This window comes from Petromyzon marinus, chromosome 39, assembly GCF_048934315.1.
Source record: "Petromyzon marinus isolate PM22_M1 ecotype Great Lakes invasive population chromosome 39, UKy_Petmar_22M1.pri1.0, whole genome shotgun sequence".
NCBI classification, from domain to species: Eukaryota; Metazoa; Chordata; class Hyperoartia; order Petromyzontiformes; family Petromyzontidae; genus Petromyzon; species Petromyzon marinus.
In genome coordinates, this window is record NC_133705.1 from 8,206,256 (window position 1) to 8,226,718 (window position 20,463).

At 52.4% G+C, this 20,463-nt stretch overlaps 1 protein-coding gene across 5 annotated transcripts; it reads right to left on the reverse strand.

The window, feature by feature from the left end:
• Positions 1-25: 25 nt before the first annotated feature.
• On the reverse strand, positions 26-19,872 carry SLC66A1 (solute carrier family 66 member 1). Of its 5 annotated transcripts, none has more exons than XM_076072895.1 (9): positions 19,759-19,872; positions 13,052-13,454; positions 12,018-12,301; positions 10,638-10,767; positions 8,224-8,308; positions 7,214-7,356; positions 6,830-6,913; positions 3,509-3,694; positions 26-2,609 (listed from the first exon to the last, which is right to left on the reverse strand). In XM_076072895.1, the coding sequence occupies exons 3-9, from the start codon at positions 12,284-12,286 to the stop codon at positions 2,532-2,534; spliced, it is 975 nt and encodes a 324-aa protein (XP_075929010.1). In that variant the 5' UTR covers positions 12,287-12,301; positions 13,052-13,454; positions 19,759-19,872; the 3' UTR covers positions 26-2,531. The 5 variants fall into 5 exon arrangements, with proteins under 5 accessions (XP_075929010.1, XP_075929008.1, XP_075929009.1 ...); XM_076072893.1 differs by having other exon boundaries at positions 12,018-12,369; XM_076072894.1 differs by having other exon boundaries at positions 12,018-12,373.
• Between the last annotated feature and the right edge of the window lie 591 nt (positions 19,873-20,463).

Genomic DNA, 20,463 nt, shown 5'->3' on the forward strand with positions numbered 1-20,463 from the left:
CGCCAGCAAGCACGCTCTCAACAACTTGTAACAAACGTGCACCTTTTTTATTGGTAAATTTTGTTGCTGTTGCCGTTACGCATTTGTAGTGAAGAGATGGGACGGTGCGCATCTCTCTGTCTGCGTCCTTTGTACGCGCGGCTGACAATCGGCAAGGTGGGCGCAGACATCCAGGGAAATCGTCGCGGGTGAGGGCGGTTCGTCGCGTTTACTGGGCGAGCACCCTGGGTTCCAGTCCAGGTTCCTATCACGGTCGCGGCGCGTTCACTCGCGACACACATACACACACACACAAATGTGGTTTTCACTTAATTTTGGCAAGAATTCCAGTTTGATCGGCACGCGACAAAATCATCCGTCCACAGCGCGGAGTCTCGTGGAAGGAAAAAAAAGTGCTCAGCATCCTGAGTGCAGAGATAAAAGAGCGTCGCTTGAAAAAAAGATCTCGGAAGCAGCTCCGAGGAATCTTCTTCCACAGGCCTTTCTCCCAACGCACTGGGCGACACGACGCCGATGCGACGATCGTAATGCAATTTAAAAAAAAAAAACACGCACACGCATCCTCACGAATATACCCAAAGCTGTCATGCACTACATTTATACCGCTAACCCAGTAAGCATACCAACGTTGGGCCAAAGTTGGGCCAACGATACAGCAACGACGCAATCGTCATTTGAACGGTCGCCCCCCCCTGCTGCGGCCGGGCGTCGCCGGTACGCGGGGTTTGGATTCCTACGGTTAACGCGCCGATGCCGTTCGGGGCCGACGCTGGCGTGGCGTGCGGTTGGAATCTATATTATGGTTGGAATCTGTCGGCCAAACGAATGCGATGCACGTTAACTGGGCGGTGTGGTGTTTTGAACGTCGCCGGATGAAACAAGTCTCGCGCGGCATCGCTCTTGCCACGGTTGCGTAGCCGTGGTCGGCATGGGCACTGACGCAGCGGTCGTGAGATGTTGACTACCTCGCCTGTGATACGGGAGGTCGTGGGTTCGATCCTGACCCCGACGTCTGTATATTTAGAGGTTGCATGTTCTCCCCCTGGTTGCGGGGATTTTATCTCCGGGTCCTCCCGGTCTTTGTCTCCACATTTAGAATCAACGTCATGCGTTAACAGCATTTGGGCTGCTATAAGTGTCCACATTTGTGATAGCCAGGTCGCTTCTGAAAAAGAGCCATATAGCTCAGTGGGCCTTACCTGCTCAAATACAAGGCTTAAATCTTGACTTAAAGCTTTCGTGACTGCATTAATTCATATTCTTTGGGTCTTTCGGTAGAGCCACGAAGATAGAAAAAAAGAATCAAAATAATATCACGACGTTTCGATCGCAACACGAGCAATCGTCTTCACCTTAAGATACAAGGCTTAGTTTATAGTTTAAGTTTAAATGCCCCATCCTCCCCCCCGGTCCGATTACCTGCGGACACCGGTGCAGTTTAACCGCCTAAAGACCACTACCTCATTGCACAACGCGTGCTCTCTTCTGTCGGAGCACATTCATATTCAAACTCCCAAGAAGAGCGCTCTCCCGGTTTGCCGTCTCACTATTCTGCAGCAATTTACGTCGGCCGTCTCGCGGAGAATGAAAGCAGCCCCGCGAATCGGCGATTGCGCATTGCGACGCCGGCTGCACGCGAACATTTTTATTCTGCGGTCGAACAATACGGTGGGGGTGGCGGTGGCGTCGTGGTTAGCGCACCGCACGAAGAACCTGGCGACCCGGGTCGAATTCTTGGCAAACGGACGCTCGTCGGCGCCGGGCGATATCCGAACCGATCCCAGGTCACCGCCCCCCCCCCCCACCCACCTTTCACCAACCGAAACACTCACAATTGTGGTGAAGTATGGTCAAACCACCATGACTGACTTTGTCTCGGATTGACAATGGGCTGTACGGTATATTTTTATATATTAAAAAAATGCTTACAATTATGGCTTTAAAATCATGCCAAATACTGTAGATAAAACGTGTGCTTATATCCAGTAGGCTGATCTAAAAAGTTACCCTTTTCTTTCCCCCCCCCCCCATGCCACCAGTGTAACATAGGGATACATTGCTTATAAGAGGCTTGTGATTACAGGTGTGCTCATGTCATCCTGCCCCTACAGTGATTATGGGTGCTAGTCCTTTAAGAATCAGTCTTGCCACAATCGAGTTCAAATCCTAGTTGGAAGCCTATCATTCCTTCAGGGTCGATAAAACGATTACCACTTTGTGGGGGAAGTCGACAGTGATTGTTCAATGGAAATACTCACCACCGTCATAGGAATGTGGAATTACCACCGCTGGCTCAGGGCTATAAAAACAGGGCATGCGCACCGCCTTAATGCTCATTTCAGGAGCAAATCACTGATTTTTTTTTTATAAATGTGACATGATTAACATAAACAATCATATAAAATTTGAAAATCTGATAAAAGCTAGTGAAGACAACACGGATAAGTTTGAGCACCGATGACAACCATTTTTTTTCAGTTCTGTCTCCTCATTTGTCGTCCATTTTTTTCCATTGCACCATGTGACGTGGCTCAGCCAATCAGCGGTTCCCGCTCGTCGTGTCGCGTGCCATGCTGTGGCTTGCGGTACTTGATGAACTGGATGGTTATCTGAGGGTCGAAGGTCAAGGATCAGAGTTCACAAGGTCATTGCGCCCATCAACCCTCCATCGGTGAGGGCTCAATGTATCTGTGGAATAATTATATTGATAGGGGAGTAGGGGATAAGGCGGAGGGGGGGGGGATACTGGGGAGAGAAGGAAGGGTGAGGGCAGGATGGGCGGTACTCATTTGTTTCAACGCACAGTCGCAATTATTATAGCGATAAAATGACGCTCGATTATTAACGAAAAACAAGAGGGAACGTGATGGGCAGCGGGCTGGAGTATCGTTCACGGCTGGCAACACCACTCTACAGCGTCGCACAAATCGCTCATCCAGCAGTGGCCACCGCAGCTTCACCGCCCTTGCTTCATTGGACTGGGTAAGCCAAAATGGAATTTAACTGGCGGACAGAACACAGTTCTGGCATCAAAAGTACCGCAGGGAGACTTCTGCGTAAATCGCGTCACGTCTCCGCTCCGATTCCGCGTGTATGTACGCATGTATGATGAACTTCTTTCGCACCGTACTTGGCCAACCGTGCTAATCGGAGGTGCGAGGGAAGCACACAAAACTCAACACAAAAAGCAGTTCTAAAGAAAGTGGCTTCCCACTTGCTATCGGAAGGAAGAGTGTCCCAGACGGCCGCAGAAGCGCATCTGAACGCGGCGTGACCATCATCGTTCGATGCCCAGCCAAAAGCCCCCACCCGCCGCCGCTGCGAGTACGACCGGAGTTCACGCGACGGTTTACGCTCAATGATGAAATCGGTGAGGTAAGGGGGGTGAGGGCGGGAGTGGTGTGGGGGGGGGGGGCAGGAAGAATTTCCCCCCAATAAAAAAAACTAATTCGCGGTGAAAAAGCACCACGGTACGGTTTCCACCGCGCTCTATTGCAGGCGAGGATACACAAGTGTCGAGGCCGAGCGTGCCCAGGCTGCCCACGAGCCAAGGCAGGTGGCGCAGGAAGTAGCAGCCTTGAGTGTCGCCCTCGTCCGGGTTCTTGAGCAGCACGCTGAGCCCGTACGTCAGGTTGCCCAACACGGTTAGCGCGAACAGCATGTACGACACGCCCTGCGTGGAGTGCCGCTTGTACTGCACGCACGGGGGGTGTGAGGGTGTGGAGGTGGGGGGGGACGGCATGGAGGGCGACGCACCGATCGCCGGGGATGAATTTTGCCGGGCGGCGGTGGTAGTGGTGGTGGCTACGTAATCCAGCATGGCGGAGACAGAAACGAGGGTTGGCGGATCAAGCAGATGTTGTGAAACGCCCTTCCCGTGCGCATCGAGGAGGTGCTGTAACCTTAGCTTGTCAGGACAAGGTAGAATGGCAAGTGTGGACTCTATCCGTGTGTACGTATGCATGTTGAATTTCTTTTGCACCGGGCAGAGCCACCCATGCTAATCGGAGGTAAGGGCAAAAAAACTAAACACAAAAAGGAGATTTAAAGAAATGAGTTTGTCAATCTAGACGAGTTAAAAGTGCATCGCTCCAGTGGCTTTCTAATACCGGAAGGAAGAGCGCTTCAGATGGCCGTAGAAGCGCATCTGAAAGCGGGCGATGCAGTGACCGTCTTTGTTTGATCGCCAGCCAAAAGTCGCTGCTGCGCGGCTGACCGGAGTTTGTGTGGTGGTTAACCCCCTCGCGTGCGTGGGTTTTCTCTGGGTGCTCGGGTTTCCTCCCGCACGGAAAACACTCGGTGAGGACCACAGAGCCTGGGGAGACATTTGGCGGCGGCGTAACGGTGTACGGCTGTCTTTCCCGAACAATGTGTGCGGTGGCTCGTTACAAGTTGAATTAAAATTTTTTACTATAAAAATTTCTCACTGAAGATTTTCCTGGCCGCTGGTAGACTGGAGTTAGGTGGTACACAACTCCGATTTGCACGGTATTGTGCGAAAGAACCTCAACACACATACATATGTAGTGTAATAACGCCGGCTGGTGCTAAGGAGCGGCAACTGCGGTGGACAAAAAGTACACACGTCGGTGAGCATATACACGGGTGTGTGTGTCGGCAGGGTGGATGAACTGGGGCAAGGGTCGCAGAGGGCCCCATCTGGAAGCCCCTGGAACCTGCTAGTGGGTTCGAGAAAGGAGGCGCAGCCAGGGCAGAGCCAGGCCACGCTGGTAGGATAAAAGGGGCCGAAAGCGCGAGCTCGAGGCTGCCGGTTTGGGGATTGGATCGTCTCGTCGTTGCCGTCGTCTCGTCGCCATCGTCGCCGCGGTCTTCGCTCGACATTGCTAGACAGCCCGTTAGCCGTCTCGGTCAGCGCCGCCGATGCTAGACGGCTAGTGTTGTGTCATGGGCTAGCGAGTACAGAGTGTGTGCAGGCGAGATCGTGTGTGTTCAATCAAGAGGGTGCCCTCTGCAAACCTCGTCTCCGACTCGCTGACACTACACATACATGACGAGCATAGCCACAGTCCAACTGGCAGGAGTGCGGATGAACCCCACTACCGGTTTCTAGCCCTAGACTGCGGGTCCGCAACCTGCGGCTCTTGAAAGTCGAAAGAAAATGGTTCTTCTTATTACTTTGGCTGCCGACCCCTGACCACGGAAGTTCATATTCTTAGTTCTTTCGGTAAAGTCACCACGTAGAAGGGAAACAATAAAATAATAAAAATATAAAACAATAAAATTCTCACGACGTTTCGACTGCAACACAAGCAATCATCATCAGGTGTGAAAACCACAGCAAGAAAATTTGAAAAAAGTGGCGTTTTTTTTTTAACGTTAGCACCACGGAGAGCGATTTGACAGTTTGTTCAGATGGACGAGTCCATCTATGTTCGGAAAAGAGGAGGGGGGAGACGAAAATAATAGATGCGGTCTGAAAGCCACCGTAAGCGTGAACAATCAATTAAGACCTGAAATGGTTTATTATTTTATTGCTTCCCTTCTACGTGACTTTACCGAAAGAACCAAGAATATGAATCCCTGCAGTCACGAAAGCTTTATATCACTGAAGTCCAGTTCACCATGGGCAGGGGTTGGCAACCTGCGGCTCTGGAGCTCCACATGGCTGGCTCAAATAAGGACTGTTTTTTGTGACGTTATTTATTAAGAACCGCGGTCTCGTATTCACGTGCATTGAGGCCCTTAAAATATTTGTGTTTTTTTTTACAGAATTCGAAAAAAATGGCCCTTCTCGTTGATGTTTGTTGACCCTTGCTCTAGAAAAGCGCCGTGGTGGCGTGCGTGGTGGTGTCACGTGGTGGTGTCACGTGGTGGTGTCACGTGGTGGCGTGCGTGGTGGTGTCACGTGGTGGTGTCACGTGGTGGTGTCACGTGGTGGTGTGACGTGGTGGCGTCATGTGGTGGTGTGCGTGGTGGTGTCACGTGGTGGTGTCATGTGGTGGTGTGCGTGGTGGTGTCACGTGGTGGTGTCACGTGGTGGTGTCACGTGGTGGCGTGCGTGGTGGTGTCACGTGGTGGTGTCACGTGGTGGTGTCACGTGGTGGTGTGCGTGGTGCCGTGCGTGGTGGTGTGCGTGGTGGTGTCACGTGGTGGTGTCACGTGGTGGTGTCACGTGGTGGTGTCACGTGGTGGTGTGCGTGGTGGCGTGCGTGGTGGTGTCACGTGGTGGTGTTACGTGGTGGTGTCACGTGGTGGTGTCACGTGGTGGTGTGCGTGGTGGCGTGCGTGGTGGCGTGCGTGGTGGTGTCACGTGGTGGTGTCACGTGGTGGTGTCACGTGGTGGTGTGCGTGGTGGCGTGCGTGGTGGCGTGCGTGGTGGTGTCACGTGGTGGTGTCACGTGATGGCGTCACGTGGTGGTGTCACGTGGTGGCGTCACGTGGTGGTGTCACGTGGTGGTGTCACGTGGTGGTGTGCGTGGTGGCGTGCGTGGTGGTGTCACGTAGTGGCGTCACGTGGTGGTGTCACGTGGTGGCGTCACGTGGTGGTGTGCGTGGTGGTGTCACGTGGTGGTGTCACGTGATGGCGTCACGTGGTGGTGTCACGTGGTGGCGTGCGTGGTGGTGTCACGTGGTGGCGTCACGTGGTGGCGTCACGTGGTGGTGTGCGTGGTGGTGTCACGTGGTGGCGTGCGTGGTGGCGTGCGTGGTGGTGTCACGTGGTGGTGTCACGTGGTGGCGTGGTGGTGTCACGTGGTGGTGTCACGTGGTGGCGTCACGTGGTGGCGTGCGTGGTGGCGTGCGTGGTGGCGTCACGTGGTGGTGTCACGTGGTGGCGTGCGTGGAACTCCAAAGCACACCGCTTGCTTACGTTTTTGTGGATCTGTGGCAGGCGAGATCCCAGGTAGAAGAGGCAGGAGATGGAACCCGACGTGTAGCCGATGACGATCGCGGGCTGCTCACGCACGCACACAAAGACGACGATTCCCCCCCCCCACCGAGTAGGCTCGAACAGACAGTAGGGGGCGAGCGCTGTTTCGGCGAGTAGCAGCACCTATGAAGGCCGACATGGCACACGTGGGCGGTGGGTGGCCAGCGCCACACCCGGCCGCTTTTGTCTCGCCAGTGCCGATGTTTACACACTGCACCGGGGGCTCATTTAAGGCTACGTTTACGCACGCGCATCTGTGTGTTAACACGCATGTGCTGGCACATGCATGCATGTTGGCACGTGCGTGCATGCGTGCGTACGTACGTCCACGTACGACTTTGACGACAGCAGGCTTCTCCCCAAGCGGCCCGTTGCCAGCGCCTGACTGGGCGAACGTCCGAGCAGACCGACCAATCCCGTGCCTCCCAGGATGCAGGCCACGCCCATCGCATTCACGCTCAGGGAAGCTGGTGGATGACATTGGCGGGAAAACACGCCCACAACATTAATCGGACAGCCAAAAAAAATGTATATCCATCTGGGCTCTTGGGCGGCTGAAAGATATGTGGGCCCCCCAATTCCAGTGCATGTGGTACTTACTCGGACATCTGTGAGAAAGAGCTTTAAAGCTCATAGGACTCCTCCAGTCTATTCAGATTCTGACTTAATGATGTTAGTTTTTATACCTAGCGTCGTCCGTTCATGTAAATTGCACCTCACAATCGCCGAGGAACCAACGATTGTCTAAGCTCTGCGGTCCTATGTTTATTAGAATGTATTTAGGAAATTTTATTCTTGTGCATGGCAAATATGTTCAATTAATGAGGGTTTAAACACGTGGGTGGAACCTGAAGGACCCGGAGAAAACTCACGCACGCGATAGGGTAACTTTCCCCGAATGGAAAGGACATGATATGATAGTCCGCACTTTACCGCCTTCTCCTGGCAAATGTACGTTTAACTTATTTTGCACCTTGCGTAGCCGACCGTGCTAATCGGCAAGCCAGGGAGGGTATGGCACCTCCTCGACGCCCACGGCAAGGGAGTTTCTCAACATTCGTGTGATCCACCAACACCCGTTTATTGTGGGTAAACATTAACCAGGGCGCCCGCTCGGGTTCCAACTGTGAACCTCTGCAACAAGCTGCAAAACGCATTACCGCTTGGGAATGTCGTCGCTTGGTATTGTTGCGCGTGCGCTGCGGCTGCATCGTCGCGCGTATATGCTGCGGCTGCATCGTCACACGTGAACTCGGCTGCACCGTCGCGTGCACTGTTGGTGCAACGTCGCGTGCGCTGTGGCACCATCACCGAGCCACGTAGCGTTCACTCACTCGGACCTTGGTTTCGTCGCTTGTAGTAGAGGTACTGGAGGATCATCACCATGTCCATGCAGACGTAGTAGATGGCAGTGTACTTCTGTTAAACACGCAGGGCAACAAGGGCTCGTCAGACCCGACCCACCGCTACGCTGGTCAGTGCGAGTTGGTGAAGGCGGGGAGGGTGAGAGGCATGGTGTGCGTCTGTAAACACAGTCCCCGTTGGTCCGGACGATGACCCAACGGTTCCAACGACACACCGACGTTGGCCCAACATATGGATGTTTACTGGGAACTTCCTTATAACCTCGATGGTGGTAACTGGGACGCCCCACCTTTTTAATTAATTTCACATCATCATCATCATCATGAGCCATGGTCAACCCACTGCTGGATGACAGCCTCCCCAATCCGCCGGCACATCTCAAGATCCACCCGTGGATGATAATAATCCACTTAAGCACCTGCAGCATACGGGCTGATTTCACGGCTCCATCTACGTGGGTATATGTTAAATAACGTATTGATATTCTTGGTTCTTTCGGTAAAGTCACGTAGAAGGGAAACAATAAAATAATACAAATATAAAACGATAAAATTATCACGACGTTTCGACTGCAACACAAGCAATCATCGTTAGGTGTGAAAACCACAGCAAGAAAAATTTGAAAAAAGTGGCAGTTTTTCTTGCTGTGGTTTTCACACCTGATAATGATTGCTTGTGTTGCAGTCGAAACGTCGTGAGAATTTTATTGTTTTATATTTTTGTTATTTTATTGCTTCCCTTCAACGTGACTTTACCGAAAGAACCAAGAATATGAATTCCTGCAGTCACGAAAGCTTTAAATCAAAATGTATTGATAGTTTAACACGTAGGCTTTCGTGACCAATATCATCCATAAAAGAGATTTCTGGATTAGATTGTGTTCAGCAGTAGCAGAACACGCGTGCCAACAAGGACACTCAGCTGATTTTGATAATGTTGAAGTTCTGTGCAAAACTAGCTACATTTGGTCCAAGACTAATTAGAGAATCTATCGAAATTTAAAGAAATAAAGAAAATTTAAACCGTTCGGATAGCTACCGCCTTAGTGCTGCGTGGAAGCGAATAATCAAATAATACATTATTTAAATGCATGCCTATAAAGGGCACCGTACTGCAAAGGGATTGCCGTTGGTACGGCTATTTTCATACACACAATAGACAGGAAGGACAAGATCATAGGGCTCGCATAATGCACATGCATAATGTACGTTGACTCAGTAACCCCCCCCCCCCCTAGCGTGGTCACCACATCTACGCCTCTATATATGTTGTAATTACTGGCCAAACCTCTATTATGAATGTATTGATAACAGTCAAGTCCTTCGTTCACACGGGAAGGACTCAAAGGAGACTCGAGATTATTTTACAGAAGCTCTGGGGGATGTTTGGCCAATTCCACGCACTCGTGTTTGGCTTCGTGGGGTGAACTCGGCGGACCCAGACAAACCCACGTAAAAAAATCTATTTTAATGGCCACGAATCACCACGTAGTTACGAGCCTAGTTTTTAATACTTTGTAAGGCAGATATCATTAATGCATTGGCTTACTCTCCATCTGTACGTAACGAGGGCACGCGGTAGTGGATACCCATTGTAATTTATATTATTCATTAACCCCCCCCCCCTCCCCTACTTCGCACGTGAAGGGCTCAACAGTGATGTCACCACATCTGCCCCTCTATTTAAGGAACGAAACAGGAGGACTTCTCCACAAATCTGGCTGCCGCCTGATGATGCCGGTTGTAATTATTGGCAAAACGTCGTACTCAGATTGTAAATGTAGTGGCTTTGTTCTCCAACATACCGGTGTGCTGTACTAATAGCGAATTGGCACGTTCTGTTTACGTGACAAACCTCGCTCATTGGCTGTGTGTCGGGTGTTGGCGGGTTTAACGACACATATATTTACGCGATCTAACCCAAAAAAACCTCTATTATGGATGCGCTAATATCAGGGGTGGAGAACCTTTTTTCTGCCAAGGGCCATTTGGATAGTTATATAACATCATTTGCGGGCCATACAATATTATCAACTTAAAAATTAGCCCATTATATTTGGTCAAACATTTAATTAACTCACCCCTAATGTGATGGCTGGAACAGACTAATTAATTTTCGGGCCTTATACGGCCCGTGGGCCGGACGTTCGCCACCCCTGCGCTAACTGGTCAAGATGATCCAATACTAATTACATTTTTGTTTAAAATGTTGTGTTGCTTTTCGCGAAAAACTGAACAAATTGATCGAAGGATTGTCCCAAAACTTGGCGATAAAAAAAGTGCTAAATGGGATAAAAAAACATTGGCTAAATTCCGGGCATATGCATGCCTTTGTATGCCTTACTCTCTACTGTAGTTATATTGTTGTGTGTTAAATCGCCGACCTGCAGCGAGAGCTGATTGGCCAGGAAGCAGCCAATGAGATTCGAGGTGTCGCCCAAGAGCCAACACAGGAGGAACCAGATGGAGAGGGCCTCGTCGGCTCGGCCCGTCCGATACGACTCGTACAGCTGCCTGTAAACACGCATTCGCACCGAACAACAACATCAGCAGCCACCATTCGCCACTAAGCGGCGGTGACGCCGCCACGGCACTCCCGAGGCCGCATTAAGTATCAAAGGCTTGCTGCTGGCAGTAGGTCACGGGACAGACCCTGCAGGTGCCACGGGTTGACTGACTGAGATGACTGGCATCACACATGCCCCCCTACTGCGCCGTGCACACGCGCACACACACCCACGCGTATACCCAATCGAGCCACGCAGGCACGACGTTTGCGGAAACAGTGGGACTCCGCCGGGGCGGATCCTCTTATCCGTGTTCGTAGATGATACACTCGTAGGCACTTTGCAGTCAACTGTTAGACGAGAGCCTACCCCACGCACGTGTGGATTGAGTGAGAGTCGGTGATTTGAACAGACTATGCCACGCCATCTCACCCCAGGGTGTGCAGATGTGGGAGCGTAGGAGTACAGCACAACAACAGGTTTTTTTTCCGCGCCGTCCTTTGCTGCCCGCACGGCACAGATGGCTACTTTTTTCTGCGTGGTAGAGCAGCGCTGACAGGTTCAGAGGATGGATTTGTCAACACTTCTGGGTAAATTATTTTATTTCGCCCAAAGGCTTACAATGGGGCCCACACTGGATTGTCGACTTGAGTTAAGTGGGGAGACGTGCACGCATGACAGACAGCTGGGACAAGGGGCTGTCCATAAATGACGTCACGCACCTGGGGGGGGGGGGGGGGGGAGTCAGACATTTGTGACGATGTGTGACGAGGGGGGGGGGGGGTTTGAGAAATGCGCAACTTTAAATAAATATAGAGTTGTTGTAACAACACTCCTACAACATCAGAGTGCAGCGCCACATTAAATACGCACTCCAATGACAATAGTTTAAAGCGATTTGAAGCTTGTTTTATTTTCAAAATGGAAATATGGTTGGGGGGGGGGAGCAGAGCTGCAGAGCTTTGTGACGTCATATCTCAGGGGGGATCTGACTTTTTGTGACGCCGTGTGAAGAGGGGGGGGGGGGGGTCAAAAATCGTCCAAAATCGCGTGACGTCATCTATGGACGGCCCCCCAAGTGCTGTGAGCGAATACCTAATGAGGCCGGCACGGCACACGAGGGTCGTGGGTGGCCAGCACCGCGCCCGGCCGCCTTTGTCTCCCCACCGGCGACGTTTACAACACACCGCACCGGGTACTCAATTGATGCCCGAGTCGACACGCACGTACGCACACAACGCGCGCGCGCAAACTCACGGCACGGAGGCGAAGAGGAAGCAGAGCAGGGAGAGCAGCCCGAGGGCGACGCTGGCGACGTCGCGCCCGTTGCTCGCGCACTCCCCGAACACGGTGGAGATCCACGCGATGGAGCCGTTGGCGCACACCACCTTGAGCGCCTGCGCCAGGTGGCACTCGCTCGCGTTGGGCCCCGCAGTGCCCAGCGCCGCCGCCGACGCCGCCGCCCACCAGGAGACCCCGGAGTCAGGGTACCACGCCCGCCCCGGCACCTCGCCGCCACCGGCCATCGCGGTCGACGATCGCTGGGTTGGACGGGGTCAACGAGGGCGGCCGCCGCGTAGGAGGAGGTCGTGACGCGGCGTTGGCGGCGCTACCTCGAGGGCGGTGGGTTTAGGGTCACGTCGGTTGTTTTTTTTGTTATCTTGTTTCGAGCCTCAAAAGTGCAGCCAGCCTGGCGTGGGCGTTGCTGCGATGTTGCCGCCTCACCTCGTTGTTTGTGGATTTTTTGTTTTTATTACAACGTTGACGGCGCATTGTACAAACGCCTTCCCGGACGACTTTCAATCCCACGATTGTAAACCTACTCCCCACAACGTTTACACACCCTCTGTTATTTAACTCCTCGCCTCTTGACAGCCGCTCTATTTGAATTGGGTTACCAGCGGTGGCTTTGGGCAGCAACGGTTGCTTGTCAATTCGAGCAAGTGGACAATGAAGGCGCCATCTACGGCACCGCGTTTGCAACAGTAGCGATTAAAAATATACGTATATATTTACGTTACATATAAATTACAGAAGCCACTCTCGGACCTCCCTTACATGAAGCGCAAATTTGCTTTGCGAGCCGAACGCTTTTTAAACGATGCCGCTTAAGTTGGGTTGCAGAGAAGCGCAACGGAAATCACCGCCTTCGGCTGTCGCGCGTGGATTCCGTACGGCGCGTACCGTCACAGCCCGCGGCGTGCGCCCGGCCTCATCACCGTCGACTTTGCTTCAACAACTGGTGTGACCGTATTGACGCTATTTAAGCGTGGAAGAGTAGGCCAACTTACCTCCTTGCCGAGGTTCTCTCGCGCTCACTCTGGCAGTGCGAGGTATTTTCTGCCGGCGGTGGCGCACCCTCCGATTAGCACGGTTGCATACGAACGGTGCGAGAGAAGTTCTACGTACGTACGTACGTAATATACGAACAACGAATTGTCCTTTGGTTTCAACACGAAGCAATGGGCCCAGTGCAGGCTGCGGTCGTGCGTTGAGCTTTGGGCCGTGGACGAGAGGAGCGCGAGCGGTGGAGGGTACGCCGACGTGCCGAACGTGACACGCGGAGGACTCGGGAAGGACGAGAGAAACGAGACGGGCCGGGCGAACAGGAGGCAGCGGCGGTCTGCGGAGAACAGCGGACGGTCGCCGTGAGAGACGATACGCCACGGAGTCGCCCTTGCCCGGTACAGAGGCCTGCAAAAGAAAATGTCATTTTGCCACGAGGGGACAAAATTTTGTCACGCGAGCCCCATTTTCCGTTTCGTTTCGCAACCGCCGCTCGCCGTGACGCTTCCGTCGAAGACCATGGCAAGAGCAAAGGGTTGAAGAGACGTTGGGGGTAGGGGATGGGCTAATCTATTGTAAGCATCAGCAGCAGCCTTGATAAATCCAATGTTGGAGGAAGGCCTCCCACCCCGTCACAAGGAGGTAAGGAATGGGTATGTATGCAAGTTTGTTGAACTTCTTTGGTACCGTACGTAGCGAACCACCTGCCACAAACTAAACACAAAAAAACGAGATGCGAGGATGAGACGGGTGACTTTATGGGTTTTTTTTTTACTTCATGAAAAGGTAAAAGCGCAGCGCTGCAATTCGATGCTCACACGCCACTGCTGCCGGAAGTGGCCTCCACTTCCCTGCCAGGCAGACGCCTTGGGCAGAAGCGGTCGGGGGGTTATTTTGGAAGTTTGCCCAATTGTTTCAAACTGCCACGCCGGGAGACTGAGTGGAGCCCGTGGATCACAAGTCCGGTGTACGGTACTAAGCATTACCCCACGGCAGCATCCTCAACTTTTAAGTAATACAAAGTCATAATTTACAGCCCCCCCCCCGCCCCCCGATGTCAATCCATCACTGGAAGAAGGCCTCCCCATAACGTGTGGGTTCATGGGAGTTGTTTGACCATACTCACCGCACTCGTCAGTGTGGACTGGTGGATGGGTTTAATTAATCGACGGCGGCGGCGGGGAGAAGGGATATTAATTTGTATTGACGCAACGCACGGCTGAAAAATGCTTCGACAAAGTGGAATCGTTCCAAGTGTGAATACGGTGATAACGAGTGGCACTGGGTTTTACAAGTTAACACGCAGACCCCTGCCATTGCTGAATCGCACAAATCGCGCGCAACAAAACATTTGCCACAAGCGAGCGAATTCGCGGCCGCGAGACCGTGGCGACACAATTTAGCGCACCGGCGTGAAGCGCTCTCGCGCACTCGCACCTCTCTTCCCGTTTCTTTCCCCACGCTAACCCATACATTTAACGCAGGGGCGTTTTTGCGACCAATATTAGTCGTGATTTTAATGGTTTTTTTGTTGTTGTAAATGTTGCGGGTTTATTCTCCAACACTCCGGTGTGCTCAAGTAGTAACGAATTGGCACATTTTGTTTTTACGTGACAAACCTTACGAACTTGCCGTGTGGCTTAACAACCCATTTGTCTTTACGAGCTCTAACCCCAAAAAAATCCTTTATCTACTCCATCATTTGGGAATTCTCTCTCCCATCATCTCTTTCCCACACCCCCCCCCCCCCCGAAGTTTTCATAACCTTGCCCAATTCAAAGAGAGGTTTTTTTTTTCAAGAGACGCGTCATTAACTCTTACCTAGATTACAAGTCTGATGGTGCCGTTTGTTCGCTGGCCCGCTTAACGTTTTTGGGCCTTTCGGCCTGTATTTGGTAACAAAAGCTAGAAGGATTCCCCATGAAGCATTCACAGGCTGTTGGGGCAAGTGCTGCGAGCGAGTACCTACGAAGGCCGGCACGGCACAGGAGTAGGGGGTATGACCAGCACCACGCCTTTGTCTCCCCCAGTGTCGATGGTCAAACCGCGCTAGGCACCACTCATTTATGGCTGAGTCGACCTAGAGAAAGAAGCCCAGGCCCAATTCAGATAATAACCATTTAAGATGGTCATGGTCGTGGGAATTTTAACTCGGGGCGCCAGGTTCATAGTGCAGTGCGCTAACCACTACCCTACCACCACCCCAAGACAAAGCTCCCCCAAATAGCCTTAACAGACTGTTGAGGCAAGTTCTGTTAGCGAGCACCTACGAAGGCCGGTATGGCACACGAGGGGGTGGGTGGCCAACACAACGCACGACCGCCTTTGTTTCCCTAGTGGTGTTGTTTACAAACCGTACCAGTTACTAATTTGAGGATGAGTCGACCTAGGGGAGGCCTAGGACCGTTTCAGATAATCGTTAACTGGTGTTGGTGGCCGTGAGCGGGAATCAAACTCGGGCCCCTTGGGTTCGTAGTGCAGCACGCCAACCGCTACACTACCACTCCCCACACACAACAACAACCGCCATTCGCCACTAAGTGGCGGTGACGTCACCACGACGCTTGTGCCAGGCCATGTGCACCTTGAGGCCACGTGCAGTGTCGAACGCCCGCTGGCAGGAGGTCACGGGGCAGACCAAAGTGCCACGGGTCGACTGACTGAGATGACTGGCTGATGCACCACCTGTGCCCCCTACTGTGCCAACCTGCTGTGCTTTTGGGGTTAGAGCTCGTTGTTGTGAGCGTCGCTCCTCCGCCCTCCGTTGTTGTTGGAGGGCGACTGCCTCCAACTGCCCAGTAGCGTCCTTCACGAGCCTCCTCCACAGAGGCCGATCTTGACACCGCTGGTACCAGTCATCGACAAGTCCACTCAGCTCCACGTCCTCCTGTACCACATCAATCCATCTCTTCTCTAGCCCGTGCCGCGCCTGTTTAGCCCCTCGATCCGGCCGAACAAAAGCTGTTTCGGCATGCGGTGGCTGGGCATGCGGGCTATATGACCCAGCCACACACACACACGACAACACATACACGCAGCACACAGCATACACCCAGAACCCCCTGGAGAAAACACTGCACGTACACTCCACACACGTACAACACACACACAGACCTGCATCACATAAAGAGAAATCACAAGCACACATACAGCACACCAAGACGACAAACACAAAACACAGAGAAACGCCGACTCAGTCCAGTGGAGGTGGTGGTGGGGGCTCAAACTGAGAGCAAATGCCACCGCTGCAGCGATTATATCACCACCAGCAGCAGCACCACCACCTTTGAGCAGCCGTCACGTGCTGTTTGCGCGCTCGTGTCAAACCGGCCCTGGCTCTCGCAAGGACAACATCAGTTGCGTTAATCATCTGAACTTGTCTTAGGACATCACGCACCCCACTCCCCCATTGGTAGAATCAGACTTAAATGGAGTCCCGGTGCGGTATAAGTAAAACAAATAAAAATCAGTCTTGATTTGAAGCTTTTGTGAGTGCAAGAATCCATACTCTTTGGTTCTTTCGGTAAAGTCAAGCAACCCCCTCCCCTCTCTCTCTCCCCCCCCCCCCTTGCCTCCCCCCTTTCTCTTACCTATATAACCTATTGCCACGGCAGCTCTCTCACCTACCTCAGCATTGCCTTGCTGTGGTTGTTCCACCTGATGAAGATTGCTTGTGTCGCGATCGAAACGTCGTGATTTGTTCTATTTTATTTCTACCTACGTGACTTTACCGAGAGAACCAAAGAGTATAAAAGTCAGCTTTGTGAAGATAGAGGTGACACCCCCCCTCCACCCCTCTTGTGTTAAGCGTAGCTGCCCGCCTGAATGGGCGCTACGTACAACACTTGCCCCACAAGCCTGTGTAGGCTACATGGTAAGTGGAGGGGGGGATCTCTGTTGTTTTCTCTTTAGCTTTATATTAATGAAACTATCAAATTTTCAGTTTCAGTGCTGTACAGTACATTTCAACAGTTAAGGTTACAAAAAATAACATAATAACCAGCTCCTTTGTGAATCCACTGCTGGATGAAGGACCAACTCCCCCAGGCAGTTGCCGGTCATGCGGGGGGGGGGGGGGTTGGTGTTTTGACCATACTTCACCACGCCGGTGAGAAGAATCCCCACAAACCGCATTTCAAACACTGAAATCACCGCGCAGATGGATTCAACAATCCGCTGCGGTGCCGCCGTATTTGGTCCTGTATCGCTGCTCTTACCATCAATAGAGTACACACGCACGCACACACAGTCTATTGTGTGTGCGAATGAGCTCGCTAACTGGACTGAAATCGCTGAAGCGAGTTGTAAAACAACGGCGTCGTGGGCTGTTACGACCGTCAACTCAAATTATGTTGCCATGAAAGCCGATGGTCAAATCGCTCAAAATGTGCCCGACTTCGTCAGAAGCTAAAGCAGTGATCGACACCGCTTGGATGGGTGACCACAACGCACTCACTAGAGTCTTGTTGTTGGTACAGTCGTAGCAAGTAGTACTAGGCTGCTGAGGGACAGCAACATCATTTGTATGCTCCCACGTCGATGACAACTATGACACTATTTTTATTTAACAGGTAAGGCCCCAGCGAGCCCTACGGCTCTTTTTTTCACAAGCGACCTGGGCCGTAAATGATAGCTCAACAAAAGTGGCTTGTCGTCACGTGGAAATGTAGAGCAGCCAAAATACTCTGAATGCGTGATGGCGATTCTAATTATGGAGGGAAAACCCGGAGGACCCGGATAAAAATCCACACGACCGCGGGGAGAGAGAGAGAGAGACACACGCGCAAACTCCAAAAACATCTCAGGGCGTCAGTGTCAGGATGGAACCCACAAGCTCCTGCATACCAGGTAAGGTAGTTAACGTCTCGTCACATCAGCGCCCCATGCTTGCTCGCATGGACCAGCGTGGTGAAGTATGGCTTGATAATTATCCCCTCCCCCCCCCTCCAAGACCTGCAACGAAGCGGGGTGGGGGGTAAAAGGGACCCTCATCTAGCAGGGGCACAGACGCGGTGGGGCTGTCCATGTGTGCTGTGCCGAGGGTTTGGGGAGCGGTGGTGTAGCGGTTAGCGCGCCGCACTACGAACTTGGTGACCCGAGTTCGGTTCACGCTCATGGCCGACACAAATGACGATTATCTGAATCGGTCCTGGGCCTCGCCTAGGTCGACTCGGCCCCAAATGAGCACCTGGTGCGGTGTGTAGAACATCAGCACTGGGGAGACAAATCGCGGCCGGGCGTGGTGTTGGCCATTCACCCCCCTCAAGCGTGCCGTGTGAGCCTTCATAAGTTGCTCACTAAGGCTATACGGGAAATCTTTGTCTTTGTGTGTGGGTGGTGTTGGGGCAAAGGTGTGGAGGAGGAGGTGATGACCGACAGAGTCATAACAGCAGTTCTCACTCTGGTTTCGTTCACGCACGCGAAAGAATATCTATTTCCGTTCAGTGAATGACGGAACACCATTTTGTGGACGGGTAGAGGAACAGCCATTCGTGAGCGCAGAAGCAGACAGAGCCTGTGCCAATGCTCTTCTGTTATTTTGGTAAAGTCGCGTAGGTGGGAGAAAAAAATAACAACAACAAATCACGCGTCTTTCTGCCTGATGACGATTGCTTGTGTTGCGATCGAAACGTCGCGACGTATTATTTTAGTTTTCCCCACACCTACGCGAATTTACCGAAAGAACCAAAGAGAGTATGGTTTTCCTTGCAGTCACGAAAACTTGACAATCAAGATTGACGAGGCGCTGGCTGTGGATGAGGGATGATGGGTCCTCCATATCGACCCCGTGGTCAGTTCCACATTTAATTTTCCGAACTCCCTTCTTTCTTACCTCAGACGTACTGTATGAAACAAACAGCCACCACACCTGTCGTCGAAGTATTTGGTCGTGCTTTGTGAGTTGCGTGATTCGTTGTGCTCAACAGCATCATCCACAAGAGAAGCGGGTTTTTTTTTTTTGGGGGGGGGGGGGGTGTGTGGTTAGATCGTGTAAAAATTATGCGTCGTTAAACCCGCCACCACCCGACACAGCCAACTAGTAAGGTTTGTCACGTACACAGAAGTCGCACGCTTGCCCCCCAAAGAAGTCAACCTGCACTGCTACACCATCCCACAATTAGCACGTGGTAAGTAAAATCCGCTAGTTAGTACGTTAGCACCGTACACGATTCGCGCCTTTGTGTGTGCGCGCGTCTCTGTATCGGCACAACGGGGAACGGTGGCGCAGTGGTTAGCGCACTGCGCTACGAAGCCGGCGAGCTGAGTTACATTCCCGATCAGGACCAAGAATAACTGTGAACACGAGTATTTGAACTGGTCCCGGGCCACCCCTAGGTCGGCTAAGCCTAAAAAAAAACAACGTCTGGTGCGGTGTGTAAAACATCACCACTGGTGTTTCGCAAAGTTAGCCGGGCGTGGTGTTGAACTCCTACGACCTCGTGTGCCGTGCCGGCCTTCATAGGTGTTACTGCTTCACAACATTTGCCCCAACAATCTGATGAGGCTATATAGGGGGGAGGGGGGGGGGACTCTTTATTGGTTTATCAGCAAATACATATATTCTCCCGCCTGTAACAGCAGCTTTAATTGGTATCACACAAACTCGACGATCCTTACGCACACGCACACCCAGGCGAGTGTAGTACACACACACACAGGGGTGAGCGCGTACATGACTAGAGTGAGTAGTTGCGCCAGAGTTGGTACATACCACGACGAGGATTGTCACTGTGGAACCCGGCGGCGGCGGCGACGGCTACTCACGCCGGCCCTCAACAGATGCGGAAATCACCGAGACCAGCTGGGGGGCGGGGTCGGGGTCAGAGCGAGTGGGGGCGGGGTTGCGGGGCGGAGGAGACACCCCCCCCAAAGGCTCCAGCGACCAATCAGGAAGCCTGCCAGGAGCAAGGGAAAAAAAAAACACCGCGTCATCGACATGACGATGTGTGGGTGAGTCACAATGACGCGCACATCGTTAATCACGCGACCACGATTGTTATTCGCATAATGACGTGCCATCGAGAAAGGACATTGCCCGAAACGTCGCCTACTATTAATATGTTTATTTTAAGGCCACACCCGGTGTTGTTACTGACGAATGCGTTGTCGTTGTTGTTGTTCAGCCACTGCCAACGCAGCGGCATGAGCAATAGAACTAGTTTAAGTTGCATAATGAGCCGTATGGTGCTTGTTGTTTTGTTATGAATACTTTTTTTTTTAAACGACGAGTCGTCACCTGACAATACGTTAAGCGGTCCTCTTGAGGTCACTTCCTCCAGCTGTGGTTTGAGGCGAGCGATTGCAGGGGCTGCGCCTTTATCTTCGATGCGGTGGCCCTTCTCGGCCAGTGTTCTTGGCTAATTTCCAGAGGGGGGGGGTGGTGATGGGGGCACTTTCGCCGATAAGACGTCGTCGG

What these genes read in the sequence shown, in the direction of transcription:
- SLC66A1 (XM_076072895.1), bottom strand. Translation starts at nt 12,286, where the DNA reads ATGGCCGGTGGCGGCGAGGTGCCGGGGCGGGCGTGGTACCCTGACTCC. An exon ending in TTCCTCTTCGCCTCCGTGCC is followed by an intron (nt 10,768 to 12,017) that starts GTGAGTTTGCGC and finishes GCGTGTTTACAG; the next exon opens with GCAGCTGTACGAGTCGTATC. An exon ending in CCAATCAGCTCTCGCTGCAG is followed by an intron (nt 8,309 to 10,637) that starts GTCGGCGATTTA and finishes CGTGTTTAACAG; the next exon opens with AAGTACACTGCCATCTACTA.